This window comes from Hylaeus volcanicus, chromosome 2 (genome assembly GCF_026283585.1).
Source record: "Hylaeus volcanicus isolate JK05 chromosome 2, UHH_iyHylVolc1.0_haploid, whole genome shotgun sequence".
Taxonomy (NCBI): domain Eukaryota; kingdom Metazoa; phylum Arthropoda; class Insecta; order Hymenoptera; family Colletidae; genus Hylaeus; species Hylaeus volcanicus.
The window spans coordinates 15,622,931-15,634,949 of record NC_071977.1 but is presented as its reverse complement, the minus strand read 5'-3'; the positions used below and the strand labels follow the sequence as shown (position 1 = coordinate 15,634,949).

The following is a 12,019-nucleotide window of genomic DNA, read 5'->3' as shown; positions in this document are numbered from 1 at the left end:
ATTTGTAAATAACTCCTAGTGCTGCGAAATTCAAACAAAGAGGAGTCTGTTCTCCCTCCACACATAAATTTGCTATAGGATAGTACCGGTACACCGGAACCACTCATCTTGCATCTCTCTCGGACCGGCTTCTCTCTCGCAGTTCACACTCCAGTCAGGATAGAGCTCAATGTAGGGGCCCCGCGCGCGCACGCCTGTCATGGGGTCACAGTCACGGTGACCCCGACGTGTTGACGTGCGGGGCCGCGGGGGCCGAGACGGCTGGGGGTAGGGATTCGCCGCCGTCTTCGTGACCGATTCCAAAGCGGTCGGCGCCGGGGTATGACCCCCTCACACCGAGATGAGCTCCCCAAAGATCAAGGGGAGCCTAGGCGTGGCGGCCGTGGTGGAGTTCGTAGGGGCGAGGAGGTTCGCTTCCCCGTCCTGGAGAGAGGCCATGGTCGCTGTGTTGCCCGATGTTTCGCCTGCGGGGAGTCCCACACTACCCGGCGGAAGTCCCTAGATAGCAATGGGGAATACGGTGTGTGCCGGAAGTCGCGCGAGCTTCATTTGCAAGTGAGAATCGGTTGAGAATGTGAAATAGCGTGAAACGTGCAATGACAAATTTGTGTAAAGAAAATCCGATTCCTTGTAACTCGTGATGTCAATCATCATACATTTAATATCAATATAACTTTTACGTTCAACCAGTATCAGAAAGTGGTGTCTTTATTTTTACAGTGCCAAGATTATTTCCGATAAACACGTTAAGCACGTGTTTAATTTTCTTTCCTTAACAAACTATATTCTAGTTTCAAAGTATTCAAATAATTAATAATTGTCCGAGACTTTTTTAGGTTTAGGGTTTTATCCCTCGATTAAGTAAACTATGTTTTAATTGCAAAGAATTCGAATTATCAACAATGATCTGAAAATTTCTTGAAGAACCCCTATATTATTAACCCTTTGTACTCCGCTGTCCCCTCTCATGGGACATCGTAAGTCTAACATATCACTCGGATGTCCCCTCTCATGGGACATTCAAGTTGATTTGTGATTACGGGTAATTGAGTTATATCAGCGCAACTTTTTGAAACACGCATGTGTCCCTGAAGTTTTCTCTTGAAATGGCACAAGAAATCAAATCAACATATATTATAGTAAAATTACTAAGATATACAGGGTGTCCCAAAAATGTTGTAACACCTTGAAAGAGGTGGTTTGAAACAACTTTTTCCTCAGCGAAAATGTCGGATGGGGCTTCGTTAAGGAGATATTAAGAGAAAACCCCGACCAATCAGAGCGCGCGTATGCCGTTGGAGCGGCCGCGGTAGCAAAGGCTACGCGCTGAGCGGCCGCGCCCGTACGGGACAAGTGACTCGACGTACATCGAAGGACCTTAACGCGGCCGCTCAGCGCGTAGCCTTCGCTACCGTGACCGCTTCAACGATATACGCGCGCTCTGATTGGTCGGGGTTTTCTCTTAATATCTCCTTAACGAAGCCCCATCCGACATTTTTGTAAAGGAAAAAGTTGTTTCAAATCACCTCCCGAACAACCCCTTTCAATGTGTTACAATATTTTTGGGACACTCTGTATACAAGAAATGTCGGCGGGTTTTGTGTCAGATGTGAACGTGAGAAGCGTGCTTTCGACGGTCCGAGCAATTCAAAGGCACCACTTGAAAAGAGCCATAAGGCAAGTTTGTAGAAGAAAGGTCGGTATCATACCGACGGTATGCGAACATAGCACGCAATATATAGTGAGATTTACAGTCTGTCTGACAAGAGCGTGTCGGCTATGTTTTTGTAAATATTTATATATTTGTACAAAGTTTGATATGAGTCGAATCTACACCCAAACCACTAATACATATTTACCTAGTAAGGTGTCCAATATCCTCCATTAGCAATTATAGTTTAGCACCTTCTCTGCATGCGTTCTACTAATTTGTCAAAAATTATCTGGCGTTGGCTCACGAAAGTAGTGATTGTGATTGGAGCAATACAGTGATCAGTGACGGATCTTTGTTTTGGGCTTGGTGTCCTATTAGACATGCTTGGTCTGTCCGTGGAAAAAGAATGATACAAAGAAGTGCAAAATACTCCATAAAAGTGCATGTTTGGAGTTGATTTATCGCAAGAGGCTTCGAAACTTCATGTATCTTCGCTCACAATCTGAATGCACAAACAATGCTGAAATTACATCAAAGGAAACTTCTCACATCCATGAAACGTTGGTTCAATCAATCCAAAGACCAGTGGATATTGCAAGAAGACAAGATATTACCATACTATGGTGATAACGATGGTATAATGTATGATCCATAATAAAGTACAAACTAAGAAGAATGGGTATCACCAAAATAAGAGCAATTGTACACCATCATATTGGAAAGATATGGAGGCCGTTTCCAGCATCTTACCACAAAAAATTAATAGAAAGCATGCCGAAACGGTGCCAAGCTATAATTGCTAATGGAGGAGATTGGACACCTTACTAGGTAAATGCGTATTAGTGTTTTAGTTTACAGTGATCGTAGAAAGTTTGTTTTAGGTGTACATTCGACCCATATAAAATTTTGTACAAATATATAAACATTCACAGAAATATAACCGCCACGCTCTTATGAGACAGACTGTATAATCATAAATAAGCAAGTCTAAATCTGTAGGAAAAGATTTTCAAAACTGAACTCAGTCTGGTTTAAGGGTGCGCAGGAGCCAAAGCCAAACTTCGAGTTGATTTCAGCGACAGTTGCGGAAAAAGTAGGAAACTCTGGGACAAAGGACACAGAGGGCAATACAACAATTGCAGGAGAGACGAGGACAAAGCGATTAGAGTAGCATGATTTTTTTCCAGGATATTGACGCAAAGAAGCAATATTTTTTAATAATCCTGGTTTTAATATATTCGTCATACTTTGGCGGGTGCGACTCCAAGGCCTGATTTTGCAATTTCGGCCTTAAAACTTTATAAACAATAAAAGTACGTTTGCTATCTTCATTGTACTGTTTATAAAGTTTTAAGGCCGAAAGCGCAAAATCAGGACTTGGAGTCGCATCCGCCAAAGTGTAACGAATATATTAAAACCAGAATTATTAGAAAATATTGCTTCTTTGCGTCAATATGCTGGAAAAAAAATCATGCTACTCTAATCGCTCTGTCCTCGTCTCTCCTGCAATTGTTGTATTGCCCTCTGTGTCCTTTGTCCCAGAGTTTCCTACTTTTTCCGCAACTGTCGCTAGAGTCAACTCGAAGTTTGGCTCTGGCTCTTGCGCACCTTTAAAGCGTCGAACGGTATACAGGGTGGTTCACGCAATTGTTTCAAGTCATAACTCCGTTATTATTGCATTTACGAAAAAATGCCAAAGAAGAAAGATAAACGGTTTGAGGAGCACTATATCAGTAGGCCTTTAAATTTTTGTTAGATGCAGCAGTAGACGTGCAATTAACAATTGCATCATTTCTTTAAATAGAAATGAATATTTTTTTTACACAGATCGATTCTTCTGGTCATTCTACGTAAGAAATGATTAGGGTACCATGGCAAAAAAATTATTAGTTCTCGAGATACAGTGGGTGTAGAAAGTATTCGTACACCGATCAATTTAAAAAAAAAAACTATGTAAAATTGTAATTTATTAATTTATTTTTTGTAAAAATTGACATTCTACATATTCTCGGAAATCTCTAGAATAGATATTTTACAAAAAAGACAGCTATTCATGTAAGTAGTGAAATTAACAAGAAAAAAACAATTAATCGATAAAAATGTTGTAGCAATAACTATTTGCACAACTGTTTAATTTTTAACACTTGATTAAAAAAAGAATGAAATTTACATTAATTTATAAGTATATAATACTTCCTTTGTGGGATTTCCTTATGATTTTATAATTATTGTAACTTTTCTAAACATTAAATTAACTAAATTATTAGTTATTCGAAGTGAGATCTTTTTCCATTCCTCTGTTAGAACCATTTTTAAAAGTACTTTACTGGAAATTTGATGTTTCCTCATTCGTACGGAGCAATAAACTAATGTGTTTACGTCACAAACTCTACTGTAAATGGTTCGTCATAAGATTCGTACAAATACTTATTGCTTTTATGCTTTTACCCACTTTTCGCATTTTTTTGTTAATTTCACAAATTATATTAACTAGGAAATGTTGTTTGAACTATACATATACATATATCTTAGAGACTTCTGAGAATATGTGAAATATCATTGATTATAAAAAAGAAAGTTAAGAAACTATAATTTCACACAAAAGTTTTTTGGGAAATTGATCGGTGTACGAATACATTCTACACCCACTGTATATTCAAAAAATGTCTTTATTGAAGAAGATGCTCCATATTTGAGCATCTTGTGTTAATTGCACATGCACTGTTGCATCTAAAAAAAATTTTAAGCCTTACAGGCTTCGAACCATTTATATTTCTCCTTTGGCATTTTTTCGTAAATGCAATAATAACGGAATTATGACTTGAAACAATTGCGTGGACCACCCTGTAGAATCTACAGTGTAGTAAATCTAACGAGTGAGAAAATCGGTAAAGTGTTTTTTCTCTTGGTAAACAAAATGTTTGGTAAAAGTTTTTTACATTACCATACATACATTATTTATCGTATCTCAAAACAGACAAATAATGAAACGCCAATGACACATCACAAGTTTGTCAAGCCACTCATTGACCAGTTGAGGGGTGATTTTCGTGAATCGAGAACACGTTCATTCACATCTTCTACGGACAATAGATTAGAGAATAAACTACATATTCCCGATGTGAGACAAAGAAAACGGGATTGCATTTTTTCTTTTGACAGAAAAACACCTGGTGGCAGGCGTCAAACAACTTATTATTGTCAAACGTGCACTAATCAGCCTGGAATGCATTTTGGGGAGTGTTTTAAAGTTTATCACACTGTACAAAATTATAAAAAATAAAATATTGAGTTTTTTGCAAATATACATTTCTCGATTTCAACCAATTCAGATAAGTCCAATATCATTATAATATGTTAGTTAGTTCCAAATCCATATTAAATAATACAAGGGTCTGTGAATCCTCGTTTCTGCCTCAAAGTAGCGCTGAGTAGCTGACAGCCAACGTCTAGAATGGCTCGGAATGCAAAGGGTTAAACTACTTACTAAACTCGTTAAACAATATTTAAATTCCAAAGTATTCGAATTATCAACAATCATCCACAAATTCCTCAAAACGTCCACGTATTAATTTCTCCGCTTTCAAACTTCCCACGTAACGTAACACACACAGAAAACCTTTAACGTGTAACTGTTAATCGAGGACAAGCCTAAAACAACTTTGGAATCTCGATGGTACCACAAAGAACGTCTACGATCGCCAGGCGCTATCAAAGCAGAAGTCGTAAATCTTTAGACAGAATTGATAGACGTCAACCAGAATGTCCTCGTCATGCTCGCAGTTTCGTAACTTGAGAAGGTTCATTTGAGAAAGAGAAGGTATGTTCACCTATCGAAGGCCTGGTAATGGCCGCGGGTAGACCGCATCGTTGCACCAAGTCCTCGCTGAGAGCTTTGCTGAAAGCATAGGTATTAGGTTGACCGCGCAGCATCTTGGGCGTCATCGCGAGCAGAAGATCGTCCGGAAGGTTCCTCACGGTATCTATCAGGACCTCGGGTTGCACCGGACATGGGTAATATCTTTCTTCGAGGACTGGCTCGGTGCATTGAGAATAGCATGTCGAAACGTGGACGAAGGAATCCAAACGTGACATCTACAAACAATTTACGACGTAGCAAAGATAGTAATCGATAAAAAAGGGTATAGCCGGATAAAGGGGTCAAAAGTATCCTTGAGCCAAATTGATCAATGAACATATCAATTAATAGAGTGTTAAAAACAAACCATTTCTGCCAAGTATCAACCCCGTACCCTTACTGGAAAGGTAGTTACAGAGCAAAATGCAATTTACAGTTCCAGCTGTATATCTTTTGTTGTACTGTATCAAAAATTTTGAAAAAATTAGAGATATTCTACTCAACGCCGTAAGTGTTTCTGAATTTTTTTCAGAATTTTTCACTGCAAAATGGATTTTTAAAAAATTCGAGAAGTTTAAAAATAATTTTTTTTTATAGATATTATGAAATGATCACGTTTATATTTTTACATTGTTAGTATTTTGTTACGATTATCAATCAGTAATATTTTCAGATTTTTGGAAGTGGGGGAACGATGTTGGGAATGACTCATATAAAAAAGTTAAGTATTCATTGATGTCTTTTTGGACATTTCCAATGTTCTAGATTTTATATTATTTGATACATGTAAAACAATATTGAACATGTATATAATGACCATTCGATGCAGTACAAATATCAATTACCCGAATATATTACCCCTCTGAGAACGAAAAGTTAGGAAATATTGATTTATAATTTTTTTGTATGTGATACACCTCTACAAAAAATCTGAAAAAATTATGTATTAATAACGGTAATAACTTATTAAAACTATCACGATATGAACATGGTCACGTGAAAAATTAAGGTAATAATATAAACAAATGTCAGTTTTCGATTTTTCCAACATCGTTCCACCACTTCCAAAAATCTGAAACAATTACAGATTAGCAACCATAACAAAACACTAACAGTGTAAAAATATAAACGTGGTCATTTTATAATTCCTATCAAAAAAAATTATTTTTAAATTTTTCAAATTTTTTAAAAATTCATTTTGCAGTGAAAAATTCTGAAAAAATTCACAAACACGTACCCCATAAAGTAGAATATCCCTAATTGTTTTCAACATTTTTGATATAGTACAACAACAGATATACAGTTTAAACTGTAAATTGCATTTTGCCCTGTAACTACCCTTCCAGTAAGGGTACGGGGTTGATACTTGGCACAAATGATATTTTTTTAATACTCTATCAATTGATATGTTCATTGATCAATTTGGTTCAAACGCACTTTTGACCCCTTTATCCGGGTATACCCTTTACAAATTAGCAAAGTATAACAAATGAAAAATTTACAGCTCAACACTGCTTATAGTTTTTTATTTTATAAATTTATCTGTATTTTTAGTATGTTTTTTAAATTCTTACAATATTCTTCTTCTTAAGAATCTGTCTGTTTTCCTGAATTTTTAATGTATTCTTTAAATTTTTATGATTTCAACTTCACAAGCTTATAACTAGACTGCGGAAATTTGTGCACGTTAAATATGTAACATGCATATGCAAAATATGCATGAAAAATATCCAAAATATGGTACGAAAAATTTGAATAAAATGTAGTATAATAAGTAGACTGCAGATCTTTATGCATTTATAGAAAATTTGACTGTACAAGAAATTACAAAATCCAAACAATATGCAGGAATATAAAAAAGATTGAAAGTAAAGTTCGTGTTATAATATTTGCAGAATAAAATAAATTCCTAATTAGGTTCAATTTTTCTAGGCACGTTCGCGAAGATCTTATTTTGCATAAAGATCCGCAGTCTAATAATAAGTAATATATGAGTATGTTACAGAATATTCGCTACGTACACACATATAAAATACTTCTCACAATTATTCTGGTATATTATAATTCGCATGACCTGTATTTGTGTAAACACTACACAATTATGATATGAAAGTTTGGTGATAGACGAAACTAATTTGTGGAGATAGATATTCCACATAAGCATAATTTCAAAACAAATTTTTGTTTAGGTCCCATTCTTTTAACTATTTCCTATAAAAATATGCATTCGCATAAACTTCCGCAGTCTACTTATAACTTTATACCTCTTAGACTTACGAGATTTTTACTACAGACTATACCATCTACCATCATAATATTCCGATTATTTCATTCCCAAAATATACAAATCAGAATGCAACAAGTTTTCTTTTCTATATATTTTAAATAGAAGAATTCGAAATTTCTCGGGAATTTGTTTTTAATTATTTCGAAGCATTTAAGGGGTTAGTCGCAGTCAGGAAGAGAAAAAACAACATTTCTTTGTGATTTTTTTTGTAGTTATTAAATAATAATTTGCATAAGTAATAATTAAGTATATTATAAAACATGTTTTAAAGAATTAAAAAACATTTTTTGTTGTGATGACGTAGAAGATGATTTAAAATGCTAGGTTTGCGGTGAGCAAGATTTCTCTACACTGGTTTACCTGAAAACAAAAACAAAGGTAGATTTCGAAAATAGATTAGTCTAGCGGGTCCCTGAACGAAGGATTTTGGAAAAAATTAATTTCAAACAAGATAGCGTATATTTTGAAGTTGATTTTCAATTTTTTCACTAAAATTAAGCGATTCAATACAGGATAAAAGAAAAAAGTATACAAGAGAATAAGAAATCCTTCGATCAGGGACCCGTTAGTCTAATATATTTTCTAAATCTACCTTTAGTTTTGTTTTCAGGTGCACCAGTTTGAAGAAATCTTGGTCACCGCAAACTAAGCGGCCACCCACGCCATCGCCTGTTATGACGAAATGGATTAACCTTTTTTTAAAACAAAAATTCTTTTATAGTTCTTTGAGACATACTTTGTAATATATTTACATTTCATTCGGAAAAACTATTATTTAATACCTTAAAAGCACGCGCGCGCGCGCGCGCGCGCGCGCGCACACACACACACACACACACACACACACACAAGAAACTGTCCGTTTCCATTTTCCTGACTGCGACTAACCCCTTAAGACCCTGAGAGCATTAAAATTGGAAAGTCGTCCGGAATCGTGGAAAGTTGAAAATTATGAAAATTTCCGGAAAACTGATTTAAAAAAGATAAGAGTATCCCCCAACGCAAATATAAACATGATAATCTCGACATGAGCATACGTAAATGTAAAAGTAGGGATGTTCACCTGTTTAACGAGATTGACAACGTTCATGGTGCCCAGGGTGTTTATCAAAATGGCCTCCTTCAGCGTCAGGTGGAATTTCACATTTGCCGCCATGTGAATTACCACGGAGACATCTTGCAACAATCGTTCCTTATCGGCTGCCGATAAACCGAGATCCTTCGCTGTGGTATCGCCAGAGACCAGTATCAATTTCTTCAACCTCTCGGGATGCTTCTCTTTGAGCGTTTTGAATGGTTCTTGCTGAAAACAAGCGATCGATCCGTCACTCGATCTCGGATCAAATGGAGAACGCGACGCATCGCGAACTTTGTCTTTCAAACGCTACGATATGCCGGTAATAAGCGACTATGACTAGTAATGCGTATAATGCTCGATACGGTAGAGTATGATTAAGCGAAACGGAACACGAATGGAAGGTTCGTGAACTTAACTAAAACGGAAGGTACAGATTTCCTCTAAGAGGATAAAGCACTTATTCCGCGTGGTTTTCTTCGAAACTTTGTAACGAAGCGGCGAAATTACCGGCCGCATGCCTTCGGCATTATCGTCCCTTTCACTTTCGTTCGTGGACGCATTACGAATTGTAACTTATCGAATTGGTTGAGCGACCGTGCATGGTCAAACCTTGATAAAAATAAATCTAGTGTCAGCGTCCGTACAGTCGATCAAAAAATGCCTACGTGCGACTCGTTAGAATTTATTTAGATCGTATTGCAGTATTTCGACGAGGACCGTGGTGAATGAATGACATTTGTGTTAGGTGAAAACATAATATTCATAGCACATAAATAATATAATAGGATGGAAAATATATTATCCATAATAAGAATGTTTAATATTCTAATAAAAATAGAATTTTTGAATCAGAAATTAAATTATTTGAAGACTCTAATTTAATTTATATATTTAAGAATTTATTAGAATAGAAAAAATCAAAATGTAATGGATGGTTTAGGTACAAGAGATATAATCGAATTTCAGAGTATTTTAATAAATAAGGACTGGATAATAGACAGAAATTGATAGTTAGAGCCACATGTAGAAGTATGAAAGAAAATAATGGATGGTAGGTTGAAGAGGACAGGATATGAGAGACAAATTGTGAGACCTTGAAGTAAATTATTGTTAGCTGTGGAATGCGATGAATCGAAAGTAAGCGTGATAAAATAATCAACTGACTAGGAATGTTGAATAAGAAAAAGCTTAGATGCAGGAAACGTTATAATTGACGTAGAGAGTTCAAGCAAGTTGAACCTTCGGAAGCGTCGTGAGAACCAAAGCAAATGATGTATAATCGGTTTTACAAGTGGAAGGATAAATGGAAGCAAATGTAAAGCAATCCACATTATTTGAGGATAAAATTAATTAATAAATAAGAGAACAAGAATTATTTAATTAAACTAAACATACTTTAAAAAATATATTTTAATAGCGATACTTGTGTAATTAATAGTCAGTGGATCATCTCGTTCCATACATTTTAAATCTTCGATGAAATTGTATGTTTTTGTATCAATTTTCAATAGCCTTTTATAAGAGTCCTTAATCAGTATCAAACGTCGATGTAGTTGACAAAAGGAATTCTATAATTAAATAGAGAAATTCACAAGAAATTCTATAAATTGCTAAAGGGAAATAAATTTGAACAACAATTATAGTAATCGGTATGATTATTTTTCAAAACAAATGAACTCGCAAACAATTCTGCGTGTGAATGCTTCTAATTTCAATAAATGACGACCTGATGAGCATGCGGTTAACCACAAAACTGTGGCTAACATCCGTCAATTGAAATAATAGAACCACTTACACAATGTTGCTTCTGCATACGTTGCAAAATAAACTTGTACCTTAGAATTTAGAAGATAGAAAATCATACAACAATCAATTCATCCTCAGGAATAGCCCAAATTACATTTTAAATACTACTAAACATTATCTTTGTAAAGTGGGAAAATCATTCATCGATAAAAATAGTAAAAATTGGTAAAAATCGGTAAAAATAGTTTTAAATAATTGTTAAACAAATTATTACAGTTATTGTTCCTATTCTTCATCTTCAAAATGTATTTTTGTCAAATTAAAAAATGTTAACAGAAAAGAATCTGTAATTGAGTTGAAAATGTTCTGATTATACAGTCAATACCATAAATATTCGTACCCTCTACGTTAAATAATAGATTACCTAAATTAAATGATAAGTTTGTCTAAATTACATAAATGACACATTTTCCAAATAAATTTTTCATTGTAAGTACAGTGGGCGTAGAATGTATTCGTACGTCGATCAATTTCCTAAAAAACTTTTCTGAAATTGTAGTTTATTAATTTCTTCTTTTTTAATCAATGATATTCTACATATTTTCGGAAATCTCTAGAATAGATATAGTCCAAACAACAGTTATTAGTTTATATAATTTGCGAAATTAACAAGAAAATACGAAAAATTTGCAAAAATATAGAAGCAATAAATATTCGTACGGTTTTCATAACGAACCATTTACAGTAGAATTTGTAACATAAACACATCAGTTTATAGCTTCCTACGAATTAGAAACATTAAAATTACAGTAAAGAAGTCTTAAAAATTGTTTTAATACAAGAGTGGAAGAAGATCCCATCCCGAATAACATCAAATTTAGTTAATTTATTTAATGCCTAGAAGAGTTGCAGCAATTATAAAGTCAAAATGAAATCCCACGAAGTATTAATTATGTATAAATTAATGTAAATTAATGTAAATTTCATGTCTTTTTCTAATGAAGTTTTGAAAATTTAACATTGGTTCGAATACTTATTGCTTCTATATTTCTATCGATTTACTGTTTTTTCTTGTTAATTTCGCAACTTGTATAAACAACTATTGTTTTTTATACTGCATCTATTGTACAGATTTCCAAGAATATGTAGAATGTCATTGTTATTTGAAAACATCAAATCTGTCTTTTTCGGTAAACCAATCTGTTAATCTGTTTTTCGGTAAACCACGCCTCCTCGCTCTCTCCTTACGCCGCCTTACGGCGACGTCCCGCACGCAGCCAATAGGCCAATCAGTAGAGCATTTTTGTGTGACAAAAATACGAACAGCAAACCGATTGTGCAGTTACATAAAAGGTATGTATTATTTCTGAATTTTCCCGATTTTTCTCCGTTTCT

General features: G+C 34.9%; 2 protein-coding genes across 2 annotated transcripts in view; one reads left to right on the top strand and one right to left on the bottom strand.

The window, feature by feature from the left end:
• The window catches only part of LOC128872848 (calcium homeostasis endoplasmic reticulum protein), a 65,740-nt gene that overhangs the window by 8,302 nt on the left and 45,419 nt on the right, over positions 1-12,019 (top strand). The gene's annotated exons all lie outside the window — the stretch shown is intronic.
• LOC128872849 (putative fatty acyl-CoA reductase CG5065) overlaps positions 1-12,019 on the bottom strand; it is a 35,982-nt gene that overhangs the window by 5,956 nt on the left and 18,007 nt on the right. The window contains exons 2-3 of the mRNA XM_054115939.1: positions 8,864-9,103; positions 5,485-5,749 (exon numbers count right to left, since the gene is read on the bottom strand). Coding sequence (XP_053971914.1) covers positions 5,485-5,749; positions 8,864-9,103 — 505 coding nt within the window. The remainder of the gene's footprint in view (positions 1-5,484; positions 5,750-8,863; positions 9,104-12,019) is intronic.